Genomic DNA, 27,942 nt, shown 5'->3' with positions numbered 1-27,942 from the left:
ATGGGGACAAAATGCAAGTCCCCACAAAGTATATCATTACATTTAAGGCTTAAGACTTGGTTTAAGGTTAAGGTTAGGGTAAGGGTTGGAGCTAGGCATGTAGCTGTCATGGTTATCGGGTTAGAGAAGGTCACCAAGGAATGAATGTAAGTAAATGCAATGATCCCTTAAGTAATGAAAACAAGATTGTGTGTGCGTGTGCGTGTAACGAGAAAAAAGAGACAGAACAGTTGCAGAATAGAAATTTATTGGAATACAATTTCATCACAAACTATACAGTGCATTTCTCTTACTTTCTCTTTTTATTTCATTGACATTTCCAACACGCTTTGGTTTCATCAATAGATATTTACAAAATGTCTTTTAATTCAAATTCATAAATATAAATAAATGTGTACATTCTTTGGTCTCTTGTCTGTGTTTAGTGGTTATTGCAAAGAATGAAACTACGTGTATGTGTGACCTTTATGTTGACTTGACTGTCTCTGTGTACTTACACTTGCTACTGAGTCACTAAGTATGAACGGTGGGTTGATTCGTTTTTATTTCAGCGCTTCCAAAGTCAAGTGCCAGTCAAGGTTTGAAGTGTGAGTGACAGAATGGTTTATATAGCCTTTAAACACAAATGTGCATCAGTCAAGTTTTCAAGAAAATCCTCCCTTACATCACACATTACACAAGCACGCACAAAAAACACGCAGACACAGACACTCACACGTATCTTTAAAGACATTAAAAAGTGTGAATTTCCCATTTTAATCTTGGCAGTAACTTGGTTGATTCTTTTTCAGCTAAATAAGTTCAAGTGGATTTTCTTCAACATTCAAAACAAGTGGCCATAGATAGAAAAAGGATAGTTACTGGTGCATTACTGAAACGCTTGTATTTCAATCATTTACCAGAGTTTGCACCGCTTAACTGACTAACTTGGGTATTTATTCTGGTGTACATTTGATATGCAGCATACTGTCCTGGTGTGTCAGTAGCGGGACTTGCGGCACATGTCGCAGCGGCACGCCTTCGCCGTCAGGATCTCTATTTCGTCATGGTGACGACCTCGAGGGCAGTCCAGGCGAACTTTGACCTGAGGTAGGAAAAGCCAGAAGACGTGAACAACTGGCAAACATGATCAAAACTAGAGGCTGTAAGTTGACCCCCCTCTTTTCATTTCCCATCACCTTAGCGTCCTTGCTGATGGTGCAGCATCGTGAAGCGGAGGTGATGTTGTGGGTGAAGTTGGAGGCCACCAACACAGAGTATCTGGATGGGAAGGCGCTGGACTCGCAGTAGCCCACGCAGGCGTAGACCAGGTGGGTGCCTTTACATGTGCCGCGACGGTCACTGCGGATGGTAACATTGAAGGCTGGAGAGGAGAGGAGAGAAAAGATGGAGCGATGAGCGAGGGCGAAGGCAATCAGGTGCTGAATGTGTGTGAGTGTTTGGGATGCAACATTGTTAAATCCATTATGATACATTGATATAAACTGCGGAAACTTGGCACTGATAATCAGGGTTATTTCTCAACTAGAAGGACTTTGGATGCTGCTGTTCTCTTGACCACATTTCCCATAAGCCCTGTAACTTCCTGAAAATATGCACATGTATGGATGCTGTTTTGTGTGTTACTTACGGTGCAGGTGACACCCTGGGGTGAGGCCATCGTAGCTCCATCCAATAGGAGAGAAGAGCAGCAGCAGTGACATCACTGGTAGGACCAGCAGGCAGAAATGTGAGGTCATGCACAGCGACATCTGGATGGCAGCCTGGAGGATCTAAACAGAACAGCAGCATTGGTAAGAACTTCTTTTTGGGCTTTTCTCAAATGTTTCCTTTTGGTCTGGGGAATATAATAAAGTGTCACAAGTCAAAAGTGATCTAGTTGGTTTTCTGAGCTGAGGAAACTGAAGAAGCCTTCTCAAAACACGGAGTTTTCACTCAACCTGAGGTGATCCTCTCCTGCCGAACTTTCCCCTAAAATCAAAGCCCAGAGCCCCCTCCTTCATCTATCAAGGTGCTTTCCCATCCTGCAAGTCTGCCTGTGTGTCACTCAGCTGAGCAACAGCTAATGTGAATAAAAACAATACCGACTTTATCCTTTCAATCTGCCTCATTTAACAGCTACCTGCTGACACACGTACGCACACTGCTCACACCGACTCGTACACGTACTGTAGCAGCAGTACACATGACAGCGATAACATAATCAGAAACTCTACATGAATACAAGGCTTTTTTTTTTTAAATGGAGAAAATGTGAAGGATCCTGTGTGCATCTGGGTTTTCCATTTTAACCATGTATTGTATGTGCAAACATGCATGCATGATCTTGAGCAAGTGTCCATGCATGCACGTGCTCACGTGCTACACACACACACACACACACACACACACACACACACACACACACACACACACACACACACACCGTAACACGTGTATAAACAATAAAGTCATGTTTTCCTGGGAATTTGGTGATGCTGACCCTTGCCCTGTAAAATGGCAGCTCTTTCCAAAGCCGCTTCCCCCTGATTGGAGCGTTGGTAATTGCCTCTATGGTGATGGTGGAATGGCCCTGGGGACGCCATTAACGTTGCTGGTACCGACATATTAACGGGTCAGGACTGAGTGTGTGAGGCCATTAACCCTGTGTCAACTGGCGGGGCAGGGGAAATGACCAGCTTTTTCCTCTTCTGTGGGGTTTCCACACCTGAAGGTTTGTCTTTGAGGAAAGTGGATTGTAATACGCTACACCCCGCTGTGGGAAGTGATAGTGGGAGGGCTGGTGTTCAAGACCACCAATACAGCCTAAAGAATATATACCCTAGAAAAGATCTTGTAAAAATATCCCGTACAAACAAAAACCTCGTCAAAACCACGTTATCAGTGCTGCCTTTAAGGATCATTTAAAATGTGTGCGTGGAAGGAATTAAGACACAAAGTGGACAGACTGCCCAAATCTACTCACAATAAAACATAAAAAACTGCAAACTGAATACTGCTTAAAGGAAGGAAGGTTGAACATGATATACAGACATTTGGAAAGTGGGAGGTGGAAATAATTCACCTGAAGTATCTTCAATTCTCTTAAATTGAACTTACATTGTTTGAACAATTCAGTTCAGACCAGGTGCTGACCTAGAAGTTGCAGTAGACAATTTTATTTTACGCTATATAAAAACTATAACATTTATATTGATGTAGTTTTGACCATCTGCGCCATTACAGACAAGTACAATCAATTGTTTTGCAATCTGAAACCACTACTAATTCTACTCAATACTGAACAATGTCAATAGGGTTTCATTTAATAGTTTTTTAAAAGTAGCATCACAACTCATCGTGCATTATCTGTGCTAGGGTAAAATGGTTACAGCCTCAATGACAGGAAAACATACATTCTAAAACTACCACAGACTCAAAGCATGTAATGTTCCAGTATATTCCATGAAGAATGGTCTATCGAGTCTATTATCTAAATAATAATGCTGGGTTTTGCAAAAATGCTTATTGTCATGAAAATAAAAGCCACCTGAGTAGTGGTGAGTTTCAAAATAAAACCTGCCTTTTACAGAAAAACCTTCGCATCTTTCAAGAACAAGCAGGCTAAATGTTCTTAATATGAGCACTTGTGTGTGTGGTTGCATGTGCATGCAATATTTATATTAACATAAACATGCAAGTAAAATGTCTGCAGAATAAGAATGTAAATACATATATGGAAGGGTTATGGTGTTATTTCCCCCATATTTACAACTTAATCTGATTTGTAGCATAGAATTCTCTTCATTAAAAAAAAAAAAAAAAAATCAAATCTATAAGAAGGCAACAATCTCAGGACCACAGCCTACATGTCACAGAACAAGCACAGGTTTTATAGGTCTATTCCACCAACTTGATGCACTAAATTTCATTCCAGGTGTAAAAAGGAGCTCAGTCTTACCTGAAGACGCAGGGCAGAGAGTGCAACTTCTGGAGTGCAGAGCAGGTGTGTCCACTGACAGGTGTGTGTAAGTGTGTGTGCCTGTTCTAAGCCACATGCAGGGATATATAAGTAAGACAGGTAAGAGCGAAGGCACGTATAGCTCTGGACACACCCACAATTAGACAGCTGAGTTTGTGTGTATCTTTTTTTTCTCCCTTGTCCACAGGTCCCTCTTTCTTCTCCACTCCTTCTACCTGCACACAAAGAGTGAAATGATCTAAAAGAAATATAAAAATTGCGTCTTTCTTTAACGTCTTTCTCCTGGAGTGTGTTAGTTAGTGTCTCTCTGTCCCTCCACCCTCCCCCTTCTTGTTCTCAACCTTTAGGGGGACCGCTGCTGTGACACAGAGGAAAACTAGATAGGTTTTCCATCAACGCACCACCACAATAGTAAGAACACACACAGCTTTACCACACACGCATGCATAGAGATGCATGCACAGGCTACACACACAAAAAGCGCACTTGTATGCACACACGCAAAATCGCACAAAAAAATAATATTCTAGGCCTCAGCTGCCAGTTGATACAGTGAACTAATAAATAAACTGAATGGGAGACCTCACACACACGCACAAAGTCTGCCTGGGTTTTCCATTTGTGGCTGCAGGAGGAAGGGCAGGGTAGGGTCAGAAGATATTGTGGCTTTGGGTCCACTGTGTGTGTGTGTGTGTGTGTGTGTGTGTGTGTGTGTGTGTGGCACATGATGGGTATATTGTGGGGAACGCCTGGCTCTGCTTCTCGTCTTGAACAGAGGAAACCATCTTAGCAACCACCCAGTCCAAACTACAGCGGGTAAAGACATTCTTTTAATAGACTCTTAGATTATTTGTTGGACATTTGCAGCAGTTTCTGGACACTTCGGTGACATGTCACAAAGGTCACACACTGCCAGATCAGACCACAGATGACTTTAAAGGTTTTGCCAAAGACCCAAAATGGATGTCCTTTTTCTCTTGTGGTGGGTGGCCACAAGAAACTGGGTTTCAGGGTGAAGGAACAAATGTATTACTTACTGGAAGAGCAAGAATCTGCATCTCCTGAGGTTACTTCAGTGTTTTTGGTTTTTCAATGAGTTTTTTCCATGTCTCCCTAGAGAATTTGGGCTGGGTTGGGAATCATTGCCGTTGTGCATCTATAAAGCCCACTGAGACACTATAGCCCACTGATATAAGGCCATAAAAATAAACAAACTGACTTTAAAAAGACATCTTTGTCTTTGACGGAGCTTGATAAACTGCCAGGAGAATTTATTCAAGAAGTCAAGGACCTCACAATATGATAAAATCACGGTCACAAAACAGTAGCGAGACGTTAACTGGGGCGTCACATTTTCTTTTAACTTAATATATACTTTGTTTGGATCCCAGATGCAAAAATCATCATTGTTTCATTGTATGTTTTCAGCTACAGCAGCAGCTTTACAACAACAGGACAGCTGGAGGCTATTCCTTCAGAAATACAAACTGCAGATGCTCGTTATGATCTTTGATCAACTGAAATGACAAAAGATGAAGCCTCCAAGCAATTCCCGGACTGTAATAAGTAATTCATTCAGGAAACAATAGGACCTGATTGATGCCTTTAAGTTCATTTCTCCACTGCAAAAAAAGTCCTAAAACCTCAGTTTCTTAGGGGGAAAACATCTGTAAGTGCAATAAGAATATTTTATTTTATTTTATATTTCCAAAAGATATAAACTTGTTGTAGATGATTTTCTAGAAATGAGCAAGAATAAGGTATGTCCCGCATTAGCATCAAGGAAAAATCAACTTTTTAAGAAAACCAAACCAAAGACAATTACATACAAAGATTTATTGTCAACAAATCCCATTAAAACGACAAAACATACAATTCATTTCTTTCACTTAATAAGATTGTTTTTGCAGCAAAAGGTTGATATATATATATATTTTATTCCTCTGTGCCACAGAGCTCTATTGTTGTCCAAAAACTATTAAAAACATATCAATAAACACAAAGTGCAGTGTGAGTCAATTCCACATACACCCTGCTGCTGTAAATACTCACCAGAGCCTAATGGGTATTAATCCACTGCTGAAAATAGTTCCCAACAAATCCACTTTTCACTGGTGTTTGAGTAACATTTGCAAAAAACGTCAGTGGCCTAATGTTTCAGGAAATTCGCCTTTTCTTAAAAAAAAAAATTAAAAAACATATATTTGGGATCTGTTTCTAGAGATGTGCCACTGACAGTTGTGTATAGTACAAATTCATTTTTGGTTTTTAACTTTTTAAAAAGATTTGTTGACACTAAGAAAATACAGAACGACAACCTTATCCTTTACACATTCGTTCTGCCCCACGATAAAAACCATAGATGGAGAGAAAATAATATTTTTTTGACCTCTCAGACGTTATAGCAAAACTATTCTACGTCAAAACAGGTTGTAATGCAATTGTGTAATTACTGATTCAGGATAGATGCTATGGCTCCCAGTGCTGCACATACACTCTCATTCTCACACTCACACACCTTCTAAGGAAAACACAATTATCATCTTATGGCCCCTCTATCCCAAACATTCCCAATCTAGTTATGTCAATGGAAAACGGAATGTGTGACATCATCACCTAAACCCCCCACCTACACACACACAAACACACAAAACTATTAGTCTGTTGACTGTAAGTTGCAGTGTGTTTCTTCTGATTCCATGCCAACCAGAGAGAGAGAGAGAGAGAGAGAGAGACACACACACACACACACACACACACACACACACACACACACACACACACTATAAAGCGAAGCAGCCTACAGCACCTCATCAGGAGAGAATTAGATGTAAATGAACTTTGTTAAACTGGAGACTCTTGTAGTTAAAGTACACACTCACACACACACACACACACACACACACACACACACATTTCTCCAGTGTGACTCAGCGGGGTGACTGATGTTTGTATCGCTCAGTGGCCCCGTCGCTCTCGGCTGCCGTGGAAACTGTGGCGTCTTGAATAACTATAATATCATTAATGTGTCCGCTTCCACTTCTGCCCTGTTATTTTAATCTCAGTGTGTATGCGTGTGTGTGAATGAAATGTATGATGTTTGTGTGTGTCTGTACAGCAGTGTATGATGTGTGTGCATGATTATGTCTGACAGGATATTGTGTGTGTGGTCAAAGTGTGTAAGTAGATGTGAGTGTAAGATTATGTGTGTGTTATTCTGGGCTCTATGACAATATAAGGAAAGGATTAGGCAAAGTTTTCCTGTTTCTAAGATGATGTTTCTGTCCAGTTGACCCGTTTACCCCTATATATATATATAAACACAGCATGCAGGCACACACACACACACACACACACACACACACACACACACACACACACACACACACACACACACACACACACACACACACACACACACACACACACACACACACACGTTCCTTTCATAGTAAGTAAATCAACCAGATTTTTTTTTTTGCATATTTGCAATTGGTGACAAACATTAGATCTAAATATACAAATGTTTGTGTGCGCGCGCATGTACAGTCTAAAGTCATCTGATATTTCCTATAAGACATAAAACACACACACACACACACACACACACACACACACACACACACACACACACACACACACAGAGAACACTTAGCTAATTTAGAATGACAGGAGGAAAGTGGAGTTTCCACAAGGTGATACTCACTGAAGCTCAAGGTGTGCACTTATGACACACACACACACACACACACACACACACACACACACACACACACACACACACACACACACACACACACACACACACACACACACACACGGCAGTGGAAATATTGAGAAAGAGCCGGCATTGTCTACAACATTTAGCAGAATAAAGCCTCGGAATGTGTTATTGTGAATTAATTTGTCTGCACACTCAGGAAAGACGTAACCATTTGGATTGCACTGGTTTGCGTATATTCACGTTGTTACATAACAAATTAAATAAAAACTGCATTACAGTCAAACAGAAAAATCAGGATTAAAGCAGTGTGTAGACAAAAGGAGCTCTCCTAACTGGAAACTGAATTTAATAAAATAAAATAAATCAAATGCAGATGGGGTCACAGATCATGAAAGGAAAGTTAAATGTAGCAGAATTTAAGATAGGAAACTGAGAAATGAAAGACACACTGCTGTTTTGTTGGATTTGGAGGAAGGGAAAAATCTTGTTAAAGTAAATCCATAAGAAATATCGATGAAGTCGCAGAGATGATGCAGAGTCGGATTCCGTGGTAAAAAGAGAACTATACAATAAAAGTAAAAAATAGAGGATCTAGTTATTACAGGTGATGCTATAAAAAAAGATAATGCGAGGCAAGCTAATAGCAAAGTCTCCATCCATAATAGAGCAATATAAAACAACATAAAATCACAAAAAGAAACAACCAATGGAAACAAAGAAGTAACCATACTGTATTTATTTGCTCATGGTATCAACAAAGAGCTACAACAAAACTGATTTATAAAATAGACCCTCGAATGATACATGAACAGGAGAAATCTCAGCAAAATGGAAAAAAAACAATGACACTTATATTGAAGATGATCAATGGAGGATGAAGGAAAACGAAAACCAACAGGTTAACGAAAATACTATTCGTGAAAAAGACAAACAAATCTGAAAACTTTTTTGATCGCAGCGCAGAACTTTAACCAAACAAACCCCAGTGAGTTTCCACTGCTGGAACCAGTAACATCTCCTGTCTCTCTACCATGGCCCTCAGGGGTCCCTGAAGAACAAGGAGAAGGGGAAGATATGGCTGCAAAGAAAGAGGGACAGAGAAAGTTAACAAACTGCACATGTGATTAATACAGCCGTGGGCTCATCCCATAAGGCTGCTACTGCACATCATTATTACCATGAAAAGACTACATTTGCTAGATTGTTTGGCGTGCTCTGTCAATGTGGAGATCCTTTGTCTCTTGTGTGCCTAAGGACATCTGGCGTTCTCAGCTTGTCTCAACAGACATTTCACAGGAATATTGTAATTTCTGTGCTTATAATAGCTGGATTTCCCCAATCCATTTTCATCTTTGTCAACTTTTTTCTTTCAGATGTACAGCACCAATTAGCTCTTGTTTCTCCTGTGGGTGTAAAAGTCAATCCAATCTAAGAATAAGACATCACCATCAACTCCACAGGTATGAATCTAAAGCCGGTGACACACCGACCGGACGGCCAACCTTCGGCAGTCAGACTGACTGTCTCCCAGAGTTGGCCAAAAAAAGTGCCTCTGAACACACCGAAACGATGCCGACTGCCGACGGCAGCTGATTGGACGAACGGGTCACGTGGGTCTGGTTTCTCCGGAAATTCAAAGCCAGTCATGGCGGCTTGTTCATAATACAATCTCATATTTTGCTAAAATAGTTCACCGAAACGTGTTTCTGAAAACATTTTAAGCGAGAAATAGGCCATACAGTTGATCGACAAAGGTCAGTTTAAAAGATTTTCGTCCGATGTTGAGAGGCATTAGTCACGCTAATCCCGCTCGTCATTTCCGGGTTAGCACTCTACCAATCAGACTGGTCATTTGGGTCTGACTGCCGGCAGGGCCCGCCTTCTGACCAAGCATGTCAAATCGGCCAAAATGAAGGCCAACAGCCCCTCCGACGGACGACGGCACGGAACACACCAAACAGACTCGAGTCGCTGACCTCGCTAGACTGTCCGAAAACTGATTATCGGGTTAGTGTGTCAGGGCCTTTACCCTTACTGTGTGACGATTCAATGATCTGCTGTGGGGTTCATTTTTCAGTTTTAGCTTGTAGCATGCTAATGAAATACTGTTTACTGTTGATGTGGCTGCTCAGATTGAAGGTGCTGTCATACCAACCTGGCCAATCGAGTCAAAATCCCTAGTGCCCCAGAGTCTGCATTTTCTTCCTTCTCATCACGCTCCTCCTCTCCCATGTTCTGTATTGTCCCAGGATGCACTTCACTTGCAGTCCAACTTTCTCTGACTGTGTTGACACTTGTTTTCTGCTGGGGTTCGTCAAACCCCTTGGAACCTTTCTGTGGGTGAGGATTAGAAGAAATTAAAATAATGGGAAAAACAGAACAGAATATAAAATCATTTTTACAGTAATGCAGATTTAATTGAATTGACCATTTGCTAACTCCTCACATCGAATAGTGATTGTCCAATCATAGCTTTGTAACTGTACCTACTGCAGCGTTGGATTTCTCCATATGTTGAAGATGTGTGTGTGGGCCTGTAGTGGTAAAAGTGGTAATCCATATAAAAAGAGTTTGGAGTCGTGTCTTTTACAGGAGCACAACTTTAAGGAAAACAATGTTTATCTGCTGTAGTGTAACTAGCTAACGTTAGCATGCCCAGCTAATTAGCTCACTAACTATAGTAGTAACTTAGCCTTAAGGCTGTTTTATGCTTCTGCGTCGAATCAACAGCGTACCCCCCCAGACCCCTCTGCGTCTACGCCGGACCCTACGCTGTAGCCTGACGTGCACCTCTCGAAAAATTTAACTACACGTCGCAGCGACGCACGTCGCTCGGCCATGGCTTGGTAGCGTTGCATTTCACCCGCCTTCTCCATAAACAACATGAAATCAAGGAGAGGGTTAACTTTTCCTTCTACAGATTTCCCACCGTGGTCAGAAAACACAGGGGAGACACTTTGTTTCTCTCACTATGACTCTAGAGTCGCTACTCACTCCGAAGCTAATCGCCGTAAATCTCTCACTTCTCCCTCGCTCTAACACACTCCCCACACACACACACACACACACACACACACACATATGCCGGCTCGACGCACACAACAGCGCACAAGTATAAACACCAGGCCACTTACGTAGGCTACGGCGAAAGCTCTGCGTGGAGCCTCCGCAGAACCATAAAACGGCCTTTACTTCCAAGGCAAATAATTTGCATATGATTAGCTAACGCCTTTATTATGTGAGGTTACAGTGTACATTAGAAAGAGCAAAGTTTAGTTGTGTGACAACCAGTGTAGCCACACTTTTTTTTTTTTTTTAAAATACTTTTTTAATACAGTACTGAAATGTGAAACTAGCTCTACAATACAATACAAGAGAAATGCTGCTCCTTTTCCCCCATGTGTTCATCGTGGATCATACACTGGAGTGGATGCTGACTTTTCACCTGGGACCAGTACATTTTACTGTTGAGTTAGCATGATTATTATTTAGGCCTATGCTATGCTATATTTAGCCCTCCAATGAATATCTAAGAATTCTTTGCAAGTTTCTCATTTTTAAATGAGTTAGCCAAAAACATTAAAAACTCTGCCGGAGACAGAGTTTTCAACCAACTCATGGAGTTGATGTAAAGTTAGTTAGCTAGCTAATAACATATGCTAATGAAAGTTAGTATACTTCTGTCTGTAGGTTAGCACGAATTTGAGTCATAAATCTGCCACGGTTATCATTAACAGTAAACTGCATTGCTAGAATGGAAAGCTTGATACGCATACTGTCTCAGAACACTTGCTTCTCCGAAAATAAATAACTCAATGGGCTGACATAATTGGTTTAAATCATTTTTTTCCCCCACTTGAAACAAATGTGAGGGGAAAAGAGTGGACAGGTGTAAAAAGAAAAAAATCCCCGGATCATATGAGATGAAAGGCTGTGGAGGAGAAGGGAGCTGGGCGGAAGGTAATTTTGGGACTTTGTTGCTAATCAATCTGAAGCACATCACCAGAAACAAGTACACTCTGTGCCTGATGTAATGCCATTATTAACCTTAATCACACTTGTTATCCTACCTGTCTGCGCTAATGTTAGCCTCGGGCTACAGTACAGACAATGATGCTACAAGTGTGTGTTTATCTATGTGGAAGAGAGGAAACGAAAGGGTAGTATGAGACTGAAATTGGAAGACAAATTTTTGGAATCAATTCCAAACAACTGTGGGCTGAAATGACTGACTTCTTTATTTGACATTTAGGAAAGTGACAAATCAGTGAGGCAGTTACATGTGATGAGTAAAAGACTGAACTGATCACCTTGTCAGCATGTCCTGGATCTTCTTTCACCTCCCTCTCTGCATGTGGACAATACAGAGAGAGCCTGCTGAAAGTTGGACACGACCACTTTTATTTTTCTTACATTAATAACAGAACAATTACTGTTTTACTGATGATTGCTACATCAAACTAGACACTTTATTAAGTCAAATCCATGAGGAACTTCCCTTTTTACTTTAATGTAAAGAATAACATACAGTCCTAATTGTTCTTCAATTTCAGGTTTGTGTCTAAATTCATCTGGCATTTAATTTATAATAATACATAGAGAAAATACAATATAATATATACAGAATAGGGTCTGTTGATACAATGAATATCAATGCTTGTCTGTTAATGTCAGTGTTTTTTATTTAAATCGGTGGGTATCATGCCTCTGAAGGCCGTGAGTTACATGTTGGTTAGTCTCGCATTGCCAGACAATGCTAGAGTTAGATGTCCCTGAGTGTGATTGTTCATTGACTCACTGACAATCTCATTCTTTTCTGTTCCCATTTTTCTAGCAGGTTTAACACAGAAACAAACCATCTGTCTCCCCAGGACATCATGTAGACACACACACACTCACAGATGAATGCCATCATTGATGAGGCAGTACTCTATGTAGGAAGTCTCTGAAACGTGTGCTATACTGGTGTAGCACCTTGTGTAAGGACATGTAAGTGTAATGGTCAATGTGGTGAATATAATTCAATAAGAATTGCTTAATGAAACTTGATTTCCTGTGAACTGATAATGATGCTTGAGGCCCTGCAGCTTGCAGGATGTTTACACAGTGTGTGTTCCTCAAGTTTAAAACTAGGAGACAATTCTGTTTATGTAAGTTAAATACAAACTAGGTGGGGTGTGTGTGTGTGTGTGTGTGTGTGTGTGTGTGTGTGTGTGTGTCATCTTTAAAATCACAATTTTCGCCCCACTGATCTGACTGTCAGTGTGATTGAGGTGGCGCCCGTTCGCCTCTTGTCTGTTAATAACGGCAAGAATCACTGGAGCGTGTGTGTGTGTGTGAGTGTGAAACAGGGCAGTTGTCAGAATAGATGTCTAAGTGATTTTACATCTTCACTGGCACTTTATCCACATCACCACCCTCAAAACAATACATACTGTTCACGCTGAAGAGGAATAAAGACAATAAGCAATGGCAAATGAATTAGCCCTGGCCTACATTTATAAATATACATCACAGCACACTGTAATCCATGATATAGTCAATAAGGCCTGCTGTATTTCTACTGTCACAAATGTATATTGTCTAATGGTATGCATTGTCATATCACCAAACGTTTATCTGTGTTTTAAGCCCCCAATGTCTCCTTTCAGGCAGCGCTGCACACACACGCACGCACGCACACACACACACACACACACACACACACACACACACACACACACACACACACACACACACACACACACACACTTTTAATATCATAATCACAAAGTTCCTTCACATGGGGCCTATGTGACCATTTTGGTAAATGTAAATTAAGCTTAAGGTTGCAGATAAGCTCTACAGTAGTAAAGAGAGCACTCACCCAACCACAGAAACCTTGCCTTCAGCCTCCATGTCCTTGATTAAGTCCTTTAGTATGGCCTCCTCTAGTGGTGAATCGCTTTTATGGCGCTTTGACTGGGGCTCAGAAACAGGGGGGAACTGCTGTGCCACGTATTTCTCCTAGAAAACATGCAGTAGTGTACTGTACATGATACATGACACAGGGTGGACACTATCTCATTCAATATAAAACAATCCAACAAAGGTGTTTTTGTGTTGCAGTGTTATATTGTAACATACAACTCTGGATATATAGTACACACAACGGATGTCAAAATATTGGTTCCACTATACTGTATCTCTCTGTCCTTTCAGTGACACTAGGCATATTCCATATTTTTATAGTTTGATAGTAACACTCTAAGCAGTATTCTTACTATGTTTTGTGGAACAGTACAGACAGAACAGTAACCAAACAACTCACTGAGCTCAACTTCTCCTCTGCTTGCTTTACTTCCTCTGCAAGATAAATACATGAGAGACATCAACATGCCTGAATAGTATTTTGTGTTTCTGTTTGTGTACAATACTGTACTGAGATTCACAATCTCTGTTCTTCATCACACAGCCAGTGCTTGCTAACGAGACTATTTATGCTTGGCCACTCTTTTACACAGAAAAACCCACTGGGAACCCATATTGGAAAGGTATGAGTTCTCCGAAAAAAATCATGGTCTCACGTATTACACAATTGTTATTATTTTTATCAGTTACAATGAACCTTAAAAAAAAATAAAAAAAATGTTTGGGGTGAACAAAGGCTTTAGTATAATTGAAACTTGAAACTATTTTCTTAATGGAAGTATGTGTAAAAAGTCTCCCTTTTAAAAATAATACTGTAGATAAGCAAATGTACATGGTATGATAACTGTCAATTTTCAATCCACGGCATACCGTGACACCGGTAAACATGCCAATAAAGCCTATACAGCCCTTATGCATGACTCTGCTTTCATAGAACAAATCGGTTACCGTAACTACTACAGTATACAGATTACTGTTGAACTTTATCTCTTTCCTGGTGAGTACATGCATTTCTTTGTGCTGGTTACATGTAATGCCTTGCAAGTACAGGATGTATTTTGTGAATACAACTTAATAAGCTGTGAGTGTTTTTTGCTCATGTGTGTTTATCCTCACCATTCTGCATGTTTTTCTCCAGGTAGAGGATAAGACTAAACGGGTAGGCTCTCAGATTCCTCTCACCATGTTTGCACATGACCTTAGACGCTCCATCTCGCCTCTTCCTATCTGATAGTTACAGTTAATAAAATACAGTGAACTTCTAGTGAATTGGCATCGTAATTGTTTGCAGTATAGTGATTTAAAGATAATGTACAAAACTGCTACAGCACCATCCACTAATGCATTAGCATGCACTATAGTGATCTCAACACTGAATATTAGTTGTGACCGTCATGTCTGTGGGTCCCCACTTTGTCTTATTCCCTGTTACTGCAACCAAAATCTCACCGACATGTAAGTGACCACCCACCCTGTCTACACAGGAAGAAGACACCCAACTCAAAGAGTTAGTCAATTTGCGTCCCTTTGTAGTGTTTTGCATCTATTTTTGGTCATTTTGCATCTCTTTGTGGTTGTTTTGTGTCTCTTTGTAGTCACTTTGTATCTCTGGGATTGTTTCACATTTATTTTTAGTCGTTTTGCGAATCTTTGTAGTCATTTTGGGTCTCTTTATAGTCCTTATGTGTATGTTTTTTAGTTGTTTTGTGTATATTTTCAGTCATTTAGCGTCTCTTTGAGAGTCAGGAGGACCCCTCCCTGACCCCCTGGGCCTGTGCCCGGTAGGCCTGTTCAGTTATCCATCCAGCATCACAGTATCGAAGGCTGGAAGTGTGCTGGAGATATATACAGCATTGATATGGGGATGGGGATAGGTAGAAAGCTAACAGACAAATAAATACACTGATGGATAAATAAACTGATGTAAACGATACAAGGGAAGACAATGAAGTGGGAGCTAGAGAAGGGTTGGAGACTGTCCAGGTTGCCAAGAACAGTTCTGATAATTTCCTGAAAACACAAGAGAAAATAAGAGATTTAAAGAGAGAACAAGCAATAGAATGATTAGAGGTCAGAATGAATCAGTTTACTGTGAAAGTAGACAATGAATTTGATAAAGAATAGTGCAAATGACAGTGAGTCAACACAGCAAATGTTGGGAAGTGAATGCTGACTAATTAGGCGAGCAGTATCCATAATTACCTCCAGTTCCTGATTGAGACAGTTTCCTCCCATATTTTTCTCTCCTCTGATGAAATATGTAAATTAAAAGGAATATATCAATTAATTATTATTACAATATGTTGTTATACAGTATTAGCAGTTCAAGTGTTGGTAAAGTACATGCATTAAAAGGCTTTGACTGTACTGAGTACAAATGTCAAATGGTAAGAAGATATATCGCTGGAATGCTGCTGAGCCTTGAGTGCAAAAAATATAAGGTATGGTTTAAATGAAAAGAGTCTTCTTTGGCTTTAGGCATTCCAGGATCAGTTAAGAGTCTTATTCTACAAAGTTATCCCTGAATAAAGGCAGACAGATAAAACAAAAATGTTGAGACAAACTTAGGTGACACACACCAGAACGTATAACAGTAGCCATTATAGTAGGCAGTATTGTTTTTAGAGAATGAACTTAAAATGGAGAAAAAATATCGTTTTCCTCTCTTGCTCAAAGCTTATGGAGGAAATATTTATTCATAATTCAAATTTAAAGTCCAAAGAGAAATTGAAAGTCCAAACAGAAAACGAAGCGAGATCAAATTAAAAATATTATTATTTTTTTAAATTTTCCATTTGGCTTTTCCATTTGGATTTAATATTTGGCTTTTCAATTTCAATTTAACATTGGATTTTCATTTGGATTTAATATTTGGCTTTTGAATTTCCATTTAACTATCCATTTAATTTAGCTAATTAAGCAACAGTACAAACATGGGTGTGGGGGTAGCTCTGCTACGTGTGTTTGTGTCTTGTCAGATTTCGAGGACACACACACACACACACACACACACACACACAATCTCTACCGGGTAGTCTTCGTCCGAACTGCGACCCTCTGCACCCCTTTCGTTTCAGACCCTCCCACCAGCCTTTGGGCCACGCCTCCTCATTTACATTGACATGTGTCAAGTCCAAATGAAAAGCCAATGTTAAATGGAAATTCAAAAGCCAAATATTAAATCTAAATGGAAAAGCCAATGTTAAATTGAAATTGAAAAGCCAAATATTAAATCCAAATGGAAAAGCCAAATGGAAAATTGAAAAAAATAATAATATTTTTAATTTGATCTTGCTTTGTTTTCTCTTTGGACTTTAAATTTGAATTATGAATAAATATTTCCTCCATAAAAGCTCAGCCATCTCCTCAACTGCTTTTGAGATTGAAGATAAAGAACACTTTGCAATGCTTAGCAGAATTTAATCTTGGGGAGGAAAAGGGAAGGGAAGCGTGGAAGGAGCCAAGAGAGGATGCAACATTGATCTTTCTCTTGCTGGTATATGTTTTGGTTATGGATTTTGAGCTTTGAGCTTGTGCTGTTTTGCTCTACTTTCAAGAAAAAGAATGACTCAAATCTGTAGTTGCTGTAATAGAAAGCTAGTCTCTGTTTCAAGTTTGGTCTGAAAATATTTTTCCTTTTCCTCAAGCTATGTTTGGAGCTTGTTGGATTTGCATTCTGAATGGTCTCGGGCTTAGCCACAGGTAAAATTGAATTATTTCACTGCAGGTTATGAAGTAATTTCCACTGATGCATTGAAGTATGCTCATTCCGATTTGGAGAAAGATTACCAAGGTGTGCAATTAGAGCTAATCTACAAAATATTACTTCCACTAAACCCTATCCCAAGCTTGGTTTTGGGATGCTGTCACTGTCTGCTCTTTGTCTTGGCATCCCTTTAGGCTAAGCCTCGAGTTAAACAGCTAGGCTGTGCTGTCTTTGATTTGTCAACTGTCTTGCTTTCATATTATACTTAACTTACTACTTTCACCAAAAGAGAGAACATATGAGGAAAAATAAAGACAAGGCTGTGAAGATGTAAAGAACAATGTCTGTCTTGCCTGAAGCTGCTGCCTCCTCTGATCTTGAACTTGTAGATGAAACTACCTGCTTTGAAGAATCGAGTTTCAGGGCAAGGGAATGAGAAGGCCTGCAGTGGCATGGCTGACCTTATATGGTTTGGGCAACAAAAGCACAAAAATAAACAGAATAATTTATTAATTGATGGACTGTAGCTATATTCAGAGGGCAACCAAAATACAGAATACATGTCAACATCACTGAAAATCCGGAATTGATTTAGCTAGCTAGCAAGCTACCAAATTCCAGATATAGTACGCAATAATATAACTGCCTTTTTACTGTGTTACAATGTGAAAACTGTCAGAAATTCTTGGTTTTCTCCATAGAAATGTTCTCTCACTGGCGCGCTCTTGAAATTACCGTAATGCCTAGAGGAAATTGCGAGCATGAAATTGGGAGGTCGTCCAGCAAGCTAACTTCACTCTCCAGCAGGATGTCAACAGTTAAAACCGTGACCGTCAATCAAATGCTGAATCCTATGGCTGAATCGCCTCGAAATTCGCCGGACAGAGCGAATTCCCGCCTTCCGGTCGCTTGGTCTTCTTTGATTAGCCAGATATTCGTCCAATCAGCGGTGTCAGAGCAGGTGTCGTCACTATGGTGATGTTAAAAACCTGTCACATGACTGTCAGCTGACCAGGTGTTGCAGGAACGAGCAGGAAGGACGGGGTAGTTTTAAACAACATGTCTCTCTTCAAAAGAAGTTAGAGGTAATGTTACGTTTGCCCTTTTAAACTCCTGGCTTTTTTTTAACGTTACGCGACAGTTCGTTGCCTATTTATACTTCTCTCCCTTAAATTCAGCTGAAAACGCCTAAAATGTGAGATGGAAATATATAGTATCGTTAGTTGCATTGTGACATCCCAGCGTCTTAACGCTGCATCATACTGTACTTACAGCGACTGTTTTTTCAACGGTCTAACACTGCATCATTTTAGCATCATTGATACTCATTTGCTACGTTACACCAGCCTTCCTCTGTAATAAAACTGGTGGGAAAGGCCCATGGAAAGAAAACCTATAGAAATCAGTGTAACCTGTCTGGTTCTCCACCTAGTACCAGTCCCGATACATACAACATTTACTACTCAAAAAAAATCTCTTATTTATTTCTCACTCAACTCTCTGTCCCTCTTTAATACTGTTGGGTAGACCAACAAGTCCAAACAGGGTACAAAGAAAATACAAGTGCCTCTTAGATCAGATGTCTTCCTCCTCCTCTTCCACTACCTCTGCTGTCCTCCTAAATACGGGGGTTCAGATGCCCCTCCTGGGTTTGGGGACCTACAAGTTGGTGGCTTCTGAAGATGTCTACCGGGCTGTGGACGCAGCGCTGGTTGCTGGTTATCGGGCCTTTGACAGTGCAGCCGTCTACCGGAATGAAGCTGACCTGGGCCGAGCCCTGAAGCAGCTCCTGCCCAAACATGGCTTAACCAGAGAGGATGTATTCATAACCAGGTGATGGATATGGGTTGTATCCAATCCACATAGTTGAATGCACTTATTGTAAGTCACTTTGGATAAAAGTGTCAGTTAAATAAATGTAAGGCTTGTATGCCTTCCAAAAGAGCACAGCATTTGAGTAAATAAGTGACCTTTGATGTATTATAGTATATAAGGCAGAATCTTTTGTTGCAGGAATTTTATGAACCTGCATATTAAATACAGCTGGAATATGAAACTAAATATCCTTCAAATGGATTTCCAATGTTTTTATTTAGTTGATTTGTTGTAGCTGAGTAAAAAATAAAAAAGCACGCCTACTGACTTTGCTGTCCTACATCGCATACGTTTCTAATAAGTTTGAATCTCAAATGCCCACAGTACAATTCTGATCATCCCTTCCTCCCTTATCCATGCAGTAAGCTGGGCCCCAAGGATCAGGGTGAGAGAGCCATGGAAGGAGCCCTCCGCAGCCTGTCTCAGCTGGACTTGGGTTACATTGACCTGTACCTGATCCACTGGCCTGGCACACAGGGTCTGGTAGTGGCTGACCAACGCAACCCAGGTAAAGAATTCAGATTTAAGTCAATGTTTTCCTTCATGTACCATATTATAACTGTGTATGTATGGCCTGTATGCACATTTATGTAAGAAATAAATGTAAAGCATTTGAAGTAACTCTCTGCTCTGGCCAGGTGTATCAAATGTTTTCAAGCTGTCTTCTCACCTTCCTCCTCCACAATGTAGTTGTACTTGAGTACCACTGATGACTCAAGATGAGGTCCTAATTAATATTTGATTCCAGGCAACCGAGCTCAGAGTTGGGTCACACTGGAGGAGCTGCATGCCCAGGGGAAGCTGAAGGCCATAGGAGTGTCCAACTACACACCATCACACATGAGAGAACTGATACAGAGCTGCAAAGTCCCTCCTGCGGTGCTACAGGTAGAAAGCAGGAGAGTGAAGGAGGATGGATAACATAATATACATGATGGAACACAAATGCACACAGTGTTTTTGTTTGTTTATTCAGGTAGAGTTTCACCCAAGGCTGTGCCAGACGGAGCTCAGGAGTGTGTGTGAGGAGTATGGAGTGTGTTTCCAAGCGTACTCCTCCTTAGGGAAAGGAGAGCTGGTCACTGATCCTGTGGTGATGGAGGTGGCAAAGAACTGTGAACGCACACCTGCACAGGTAAACACCCATACAAAGCATCAAGGTCTTTTTGGCCAGTCTGTGACTACTACCTTCCCCGTGTTCAATAATAATGTTTTAAGCACAAACACTTGGAAAACATTCAGGTCTTTTGTTCCCCTCCAGGTCCTGTTGCGCTGGGCTGTACAGCAGGGTGTCCCAGTGCTCCCCAAATCTTCGAATCCAGACAGAATAAAGGACAATTCTAGACTTTTTGACTTCACACTGAGTGACACAGACATGGACAGACTGTCAGCTTTGGACTGTGGGCACAAGTATTGTTGGGATCCATCAGAAGTGGCTTAATAGACCACTAGTGGAACACCCATTGTCTTCCATGATGCCTCTTTAACGCTGCTGTTCTTTTGCTCTGACTGGCAGTGGTGGGAAACCACCACTAGAAAGTTCCCTTACAAATTCACTGGGCGAATGTATTGATTTAGGTAAATGTATGTACTGAGGTATCTGAGAGTTCAAGTAACATTTGCCCATACGTTTTCCTGTTTATTGTGACAGATATGCCATGAAATGCAGCCTTTTCATGCTGTACCTCTAGGTACATGTTGTGCTGGTCTATATACACTCACCTAAAGGATTATTAGGAAGACCTGTTCACGTTAATGAAATCATCTAATCAACCAATCACATGGCAGCTGCTTCAATGCATTTAGGGGTGTGGTCCTTGTCAAGACAATCTCCTGAACTCCAAACTGAATGTCGGAATGGGAAAGAAAGTTGGAAGAAAAAAAGAAGGAAGAAAGGTGATCTAAGCAACTTTGAGTGTGACATGGTTGTTGGTGCGAGACAGGCTGGTCTGAGTATTTCACAATCTGCTCAGTTACTGGGATTTTCATGCACAACCATTTCTAGGGTTTACAAAGAATGGTCTGAAAAAGGAAAAACATCCAGTATGCGTCAGTCCTGTGGGCGAAAATATCTTGTTGATGCTAGAGGTCAGAGGAGAATGGGCCGACTGATTCAAGCTGACAGATCAACTTTTACTCAAATAACCACTCGTATGCAGCAAAGTGTTTGTGAAGCCACAACACACACAAACTTGAAGAATTACACAAGAGACTCTCTTCAAAACCACTCTTAAAAGTATTTATTCAGCACAGCATATACCAGAAGTTTCACAGCTGTAGAGAAAAATTTACAAAAGTCATTTAAAAAAAAAATCAAAAGGAATCCAACAGAAAAAGGACATTAGAATTACATTTTCTCCACACACAGCTCCAGATTCAAGTAATATCACGGATGGTTGTAAAATGCCAGTTGCCCAGACACGTTTTTTCCTCTGGGGTGTGTTCACTGCCACAAATGTTTCAAGTCAAAACCATAACATGACTTTCTTTTTCTGAAATGGCTTTTCCAGCGTTAGCGATTATAATATTTTTCTCACAGTTGTGACAAGCAAACGCACCACCATTGTGCTTTTTTCTTAAGCGTAATAGGCGATTGTAAAGTTTAAGGCGGTAATTGGGTAAACAGACAAGACTGGTTATGTGGTGTCACATCACAGGTTACAGCATGTTCAAGGCAGTTCATGACAATATTGTACTCATAAAATTCCATATTCATATTTGGCCCCAAGCTCTAAACACCATGTACATATTCTCTGCCAGCTGATTCAACTGTACTAATTGTGTCAAAGTACAGGTACAGGTCTACTAGGAGTGACTTATTATAATGTAAAACACTAACTTTGTTTTGACGGCACAATTACACACTCCTGGTTTCACCCGTTAGGGTGATTGAGAAATCTGATCTGAAACAGTGGAGTACTTTTAACAAGTAGCTTAAATGTAATAGCGTAGTCTTAACTGTAGCTTCATACCAAATACTTATTCAATTTAAAGGGTCACCCACATGTTTCAGTGAATTGATCTTACACAGTTAGGGGTTGCATGTAACCAAACATATGGTAGACTTGGATGAATCTTCAAAAAAGGTGGTGCTATTCAGATTGTCTACAATTCTCTGACTAAAAAATGCTCCTAAACCAAGTTTAGGACAAGCCATGAAAAAGGTGGAGAATCATTTGAGTGTATAGACAATAGAAATGCAGCCCCTTAGATCCATGCCTTAGCCCCCCCCCCTGCACTTCATATCTCAACCCTACAAGTGTAGAGGAAGAGAGAAAAGTACAACAAACCTATTACCATTTTCAATAATTACATATTGATAAACAAGTTACAAATAGCCTAATCATATTTACCAAGCTGTGTAGAAGTGCTTATCTTAGTTTTGTAATCATTGGTAAGAAAATCTCCCATAAATGTCATATTGTGTGTGCCAAGTAGTCCTTAAAAGCCTGACTATAATACACAAAAAGCAAATCTAGAATCAGATCATCACTCCTACACCAGAGGCTTGACCGATTTAAGATCCCATTTTATTCACATCCCAAAGTGAACCCACATTTATACTCACTGTTTTATCAACCTAACAGGGCTGGAAATGGATTTCCCTAAACAATGTCAAGTATCCCTTCGACTTGTGTTTGACTGTGACTTAACTCTCTAAATCCATCTTCTATACGCACTGGGTACTAAATAAATGGGCCCAAGCTATTGTGTTGGCTCCTTGTATGGCAGTTAATTCACTCCCACCCACATCTTTAAATATGCACATAACATTTATCACAACAACCATGGATTGTACACTGCCTATTGCTAGGTTGGCCAAACATATTAAATAGCATGGTAACCTTGTAAAATAGGAACTTGTAAAATAAAATTCTGGCTAAACGACATAGTGTATTACCCCACCCCTGCAATTTGATAAAATATTAACAAAATATTTACACATAAAGGTTCCAAAGGTTGTTTTCTTTGCTCATCCAAGTCTTTAAAAAGATAGATTCATATTGGTTTGTGCTTTTATATGTATGTTTATTGTCATTCTCTTCAGATATAATCTAACCCTGAAGTCTTACAAAAGATAGTATTTCTACATCATCAGCGATTGTCCTTGTACAAGATTGTTCTTCTTTTGATACATTTGAGATATAAAGCAGTTGATGATAGTCAAGTACAGCTGTTTAAGTGGTACTGGCTTGCAGTAGTAGTAGTAGAAGTGGAAGTTAGATAAAGGCCAGAGAATACTTTTAAACAAATCCTTCCCATTTATACTCTTGCCTCTGTTGCTTGCAGATTATTTTGGCACACAATTACAGTGGTCTCCATTAGCTTTTGTTTAAGAACAAACATTTGGAGCAAAACAAGCATTAGTACATCGACATCGGGGATTTCTTCAAGAAGACGAGGAAGGAGATTCTAACAGCATTCAAGGTGGCCTCAAATAGTCCGGTGTTTTGATTTCAGTGTATTTGTCTCTCCCTCTACAGTATATTGCATAGTGTTGATGGGAGAGACAACGAAGCATCTTTTAACTGAGTGGTCATTGCTCAACTTATATGCTTATCCTTCTTTGTGTTTTTAAGAGATCATCTCTCCTCTCTTAGCCTATCTCATCCATTCTATGGGGTTCAGATAGCCAACAGTCCATTCTCAAGCCTGACTGACTTTTACCATTTCACAGTGGGCTGCCCAGCAATATTGTTAACATCACAACCAACACAAATACCAAAAAATAATTGAAATGTTGTTACCAATAGCGTATAAAAATGACATGACTAGGATGGAACACCTAGCCATCTACTTAGCCATGCCTTTGTGTTTGGATCTTTTCTCTTTTTGTTTAAACCAACCTTTCTTCCGTCCCTTCTCAGATCAGGTCATGTTGTTCTCAACAACCGTTCTCTTGGCTTCCCCATTGCCTTCTTCTCATTCCCAGTGATTCCTCAAACCTCGTGTCACTCTTTATTTCCTCTCTCACCTATTCAGTGCGGTGTGTGTGGTTGTCATGGTGGTTGGTCTCTCCCTCTGTCTCCTGGTGACTGAAGAGGTAGCTCCACCAGCTTCTAGAGTGGTGCATCTGTTTGGTCGTCCCAGCACTCCTCACCCTCCTCATTTCCTGCACAAAATACAGACACAGTGTTAAGTTAAAAAGAAACTAAATCAGTTATACCAAAACCTCTTTGAAACCATTCTTCCATCCTCTAACCCTCATTCTCACCCCTTTGTCTAGCAGGCTGTCAAACTCGTCGCTCATCCTTCGGAGCTGCCGGCCGTATTTCTTGGCTGCCCACAAAGCAGGGGGAGCTGACTTGGACCGTCCCCTGAATGGAGCTCCGTCAGTGGGCGTACCAGCCTCGTCTTCCCCCTTAGCCTGGAGCTCCTCGTCTCTGGAGACAGTGGAAGCGTGGGACTCAGAGTTCAGCCTGATTCGACCGGTCGCTAAGGGAGACAAAGGTGAGAGAGGTTTGTAATGCCTCGCAGGTGCAGGATTAAATCAACGTACAGGGTAAGGGAGCAATAAGGAATGAGGAATATTAATCACTAGTTATCACTGGAACGTGTTTAAAAAAACATGGGATAAAATAGGGGGATAAAAAGAAAACAACTTCTCTCTTTACTGCATTGAATAGAGTTAGAGATATTCAAAATGCAAAGTAGGTTAGCTTACATTTCAACTAACAATGCAATCTCATTTTAATGGCGTAAAGTTCATCATGGTAAAACCTATGTGAGAAAAAGAAAAATTTGGTTTCTGGAAAAATGAGGCCAAAAAATGGCCGGACAAAATAGGGGGATGAACAGACAGTAATCTTGGAGAGAGCGATAACCGAGTAGTTTGATGCACTGACATCAAATGTTTTTTTTCTCCCTTTTTTTGTACAAGAATAGGATCTGCACTGCAGCAGTTGTAGCAGCTGTTGGAAGAAAAAAAACAACTAATCGGATGTTGCTTTCTTTTTCTACAAAAACTGCAAATATAATTAATAACAAGCAAACGAGCAGGCATGGGTTTTGGTTTTAATTATACATTACTGCCCTGGTGAATTTGACCAGATATTGTTGTAGTATGCTGACACACTGCACTTGAAGTTGGAATACTTGGGATGTTGAATAACAAACTAATGCTGTTGAGCAAGGAACTGCATACACTGCTGACAAGTAGAGCAGAGATGTAATAAGCCGTTTTTTTTCCTGTCTGACAGATTTCTGTGTGCCCATCTCTTATAAAAAATGGTGCGGCTGATAGATAGGGCATGTTTGGATTAACATGTATGCTCCCAGTAACAGGAAGAAAATGCCGTAATAAAGCAAGATAAACTTTGAGTCCCATCTGGAGCCGGTTGATGTAAGGGATGCTCAAACATACTTTGGCAGGTTTAGATAAGGCATAAACATGCTGAGGAATCTTCTGTGGTCTCCGTGCCAAATTTTCTACTCAGGTATTTTTCCAGTTTTAAAAGCTCAACTTCTATAATATCCCAAAATGTTTGAGATGTCCTACCTGCATTTCTGAGCTCAGGTAGTGTGAGGAAGTGGCGCTGAGAAAGCGGCTGCTCTTGCACAGTTGGTGGTTGCTTATTTTTTCCTTCCTCTACCTCCTCCGATGTCTCTGACTCGCTGTCGGAAATTGTGAAGTGTGCAGCCATCGTGACATCTGGAGAAGTAAGATTCAAGAAAAATTATAAACGGGGATAAGGAAAAGCACAAAATACTGTATATTGCAGACAAGGAAATGGCCATAAGTAGATGCATGCTGTGCATAAATCATTGTCAATTAGTTTCAATGGCTGGTTAATATTAGTGTTACCCTGCACTTGACCTGTTTGAGAGAATTGGAAACAGACATGTTGCCCATACAAATGAAATAAATGACCAAAACATTTGTTCAACATACAGTATCTGTAATATGATAACGAGCAAGTGTCCATATATGACAATCGTGCTACCATTTTACTGTCATATAGCACATTAGCTAATTATTCAAGAATCATAAAATGGCATCATCCATTGTATCGCTGATGCTGTCCCTATCTAACATAACACACCCAGCAGCAGGCTGACGCTATGCTGTCCGTGATATTAGCCAGTCCAAAGGTATTCACGGTGTAACAATCTGCGAGATAACCGACTTGTTTTGGCAACACGGACCCATATTTAATATATAAACGCCTTGTTATCATACTGTTATTAAATCCAGCCAACACACCTTATTCTCCGGCCAACACATTGACTCGCTTGTTTTGTTGTTGTTGACTGAAGAGGACAAAAGAAACTTCCTAGAGGGCGGAAGCTGCTGCGGGGCTAAATTAGCTAACGAAGTATGTAAAAGAAAAGCAGTAAAAATAGGTTTCCTTACCCGAAATCTTTATAGCGTGAACCCGAAAAGTGCGAGTGTATCCCTAGTTGGCCTCATGCGGCCGCAGCTGTTGTTTTTGTTATCGGCGTCTTGTCTTTTTTACTGTATAATACAGTTTAGCTCTTCGCTTACCCAATCGCCGAGCGTCACTGCACCGCCGCTGCGCGCTGTCGTCACTGTTGCGAGCAGGACTGGGCTGGGGCTTTTGTTTGTCTCACCGGCTTACCTTAATATTCAGTGGAGAGGCGCAGAAGCTTTTAATATGGACAGAAGTCAAGATATTTGTATATCCATCTGTTTCCATTTCTATTAGTGGTGGGATTCAGATCCTATACTTAAGTAAAAGTAGTAATACCACAGTTGTAATGCTCCATTACAAGTAAAAGTCCTTAGTATGCAGCAGAGTAGCCCCTTTAAAAGGTACATTATTACATATTGTATTATTGGAATATTTTTACTGATGTATTCATATGTAAGCAGCATTTTAATGTTGCTGGCTAGGATAAAGCTAATGTTGCCTAATTAGTCTGCTATATACTGTTGGGTGGTTTAACATATAAGAATCTTAATCTGCAAGTTGCAGCTGTCCAATAAATGTAGTGGAGTAAAAAGTATAATATTTACATCATAAATGTAATGGAGTAGAAGTAAAAAGTAGCATTAATGGAAATATTTAAGTAAAGTACAAGTATCTCTAATTTGTACTTGTACTCTAAGTTGTAATTGTACTCAGCAGATGGAGCTAAAGACTTCTTGTTTGTGTCAACTTAAAAGTTGAGTTTCATTATTCATTCTTGACCTCGGAAAGAGAAGTTGACAAAAAATATAGATGAATTGACATAGCCTACATAGGCCTACATATATGCATACATACATACATACATACATACATACATACATACATACATACATACATACATACATACATGCATACATACATACTGACAGACGGAGATATTCGTGGAAATACCTGTTTGGGCTTGGGTCATGTTGGTTGCCTGCTGATATTAAATGAGTGTCATTCTTCCCACAGACTCCCTTTCTCTCTGAAAAGGATTTGCAGATAGCATAAACATTTAGGTTAAAGTTGAATCAAAAGGGGGAGGATAGAACCTGCATTACACAACAGTTAAGTGAGATTAGCTTTTTACAGATGTTGAGGATGATAAGGAAAGGGTGGGGCGTAAGCCAGTACGCATGCAAGTGTAAACACACATATATAATAGATAATACTGTCTCTTACTGAACATGACAAAATAATCATCCTGTAAAGTCCTGTAAATGTATTTATATTTAGGGTAAGACGTGTTAGCATCTACCAAACTGCTAGCAAGAAGGAGGAAGGGCATCAACATTGTGTTAAATCTTCTTTGTCCTTTTCTTTTCCTTCTAACTGGGACATGGAAGGGTTA

At 40.2% G+C, this 27,942-nt stretch overlaps 4 protein-coding genes across 5 annotated transcripts; 1 reads left to right on the top strand and 3 right to left on the bottom strand.

The window, feature by feature from the left end:
- Positions 1 to 284: 284 nt before the first annotated feature.
- On the bottom strand, positions 285 to 8,718 carry gpha2 (glycoprotein hormone subunit alpha 2). Its single transcript, XM_078276635.1, has 5 exons — positions 8,667 to 8,718; positions 3,941 to 4,026; positions 1,631 to 1,763; positions 1,179 to 1,363; positions 285 to 1,084 (listed from the first exon to the last, which is right to left on the bottom strand). The coding sequence occupies exons 1-5, from the start codon at positions 8,716 to 8,718 to the stop codon at positions 980 to 982; spliced, it is 561 nt and encodes a 186-aa protein (XP_078132761.1). The 3' UTR covers positions 285 to 979.
- majin (membrane anchored junction protein) lies at positions 8,454 to 18,362 on the bottom strand. The gene is made up of 10 exons (XM_078276633.1): positions 18,298 to 18,362; positions 17,655 to 17,762; positions 15,798 to 15,843; positions 15,530 to 15,605; positions 14,712 to 14,822; positions 13,996 to 14,030; positions 13,552 to 13,691; positions 11,996 to 12,062; positions 9,841 to 10,019; positions 8,454 to 8,763 (listed from the first exon to the last, which is right to left on the bottom strand). The coding sequence occupies exons 1-10, from the start codon at positions 18,360 to 18,362 to the stop codon at positions 8,724 to 8,726; spliced, it is 867 nt and encodes a 288-aa protein (XP_078132759.1). The 3' UTR covers positions 8,454 to 8,723.
- LOC144534021 (glyoxal reductase) lies at positions 18,306 to 20,916 on the top strand. Its single transcript, XM_078275640.1, has 6 exons — positions 18,306 to 18,386; positions 18,819 to 19,134; positions 19,539 to 19,684; positions 19,925 to 20,064; positions 20,153 to 20,311; positions 20,438 to 20,916. Exons 2-6 carry the CDS (start codon positions 18,881 to 18,883, stop codon positions 20,615 to 20,617), a joined length of 879 nt encoding a protein of 292 aa, XP_078131766.1. The 5' UTR covers positions 18,306 to 18,386; positions 18,819 to 18,880; the 3' UTR covers positions 20,618 to 20,916.
- Positions 20,917 to 22,096: 1,180 nt separating this feature from the next.
- Positions 22,097 to 26,756, bottom strand: badb (BCL2 associated agonist of cell death b). 2 transcript variants are annotated; one of them, XM_078275642.1, is made up of 4 exons: positions 26,663 to 26,756; positions 25,676 to 25,828; positions 24,392 to 24,612; positions 22,097 to 24,289 (listed from the first exon to the last, which is right to left on the bottom strand). In XM_078275642.1, exons 2-4 carry the CDS (start codon positions 25,818 to 25,820, stop codon positions 24,152 to 24,154), a joined length of 504 nt encoding a protein of 167 aa, XP_078131768.1. In that variant the 5' UTR covers positions 25,821 to 25,828; positions 26,663 to 26,756; the 3' UTR covers positions 22,097 to 24,151. The 2 variants fall into 2 exon arrangements, with proteins under 2 accessions (XP_078131768.1, XP_078131767.1); XM_078275641.1 differs by having other exon boundaries at positions 26,531 to 26,725.
- Between the last annotated feature and the right edge of the window lie 1,186 nt (positions 26,757 to 27,942).

Source organism: Sander vitreus, chromosome 19, assembly GCF_031162955.1.
Source record: "Sander vitreus isolate 19-12246 chromosome 19, sanVit1, whole genome shotgun sequence".
In the NCBI taxonomy this organism is placed as follows: Eukaryota; Metazoa; Chordata; class Actinopteri; order Perciformes; family Percidae; genus Sander; species Sander vitreus.
Note: the sequence above shows the minus strand (reverse complement) of the source record. Positions and strands in the feature narration are given on the sequence as shown.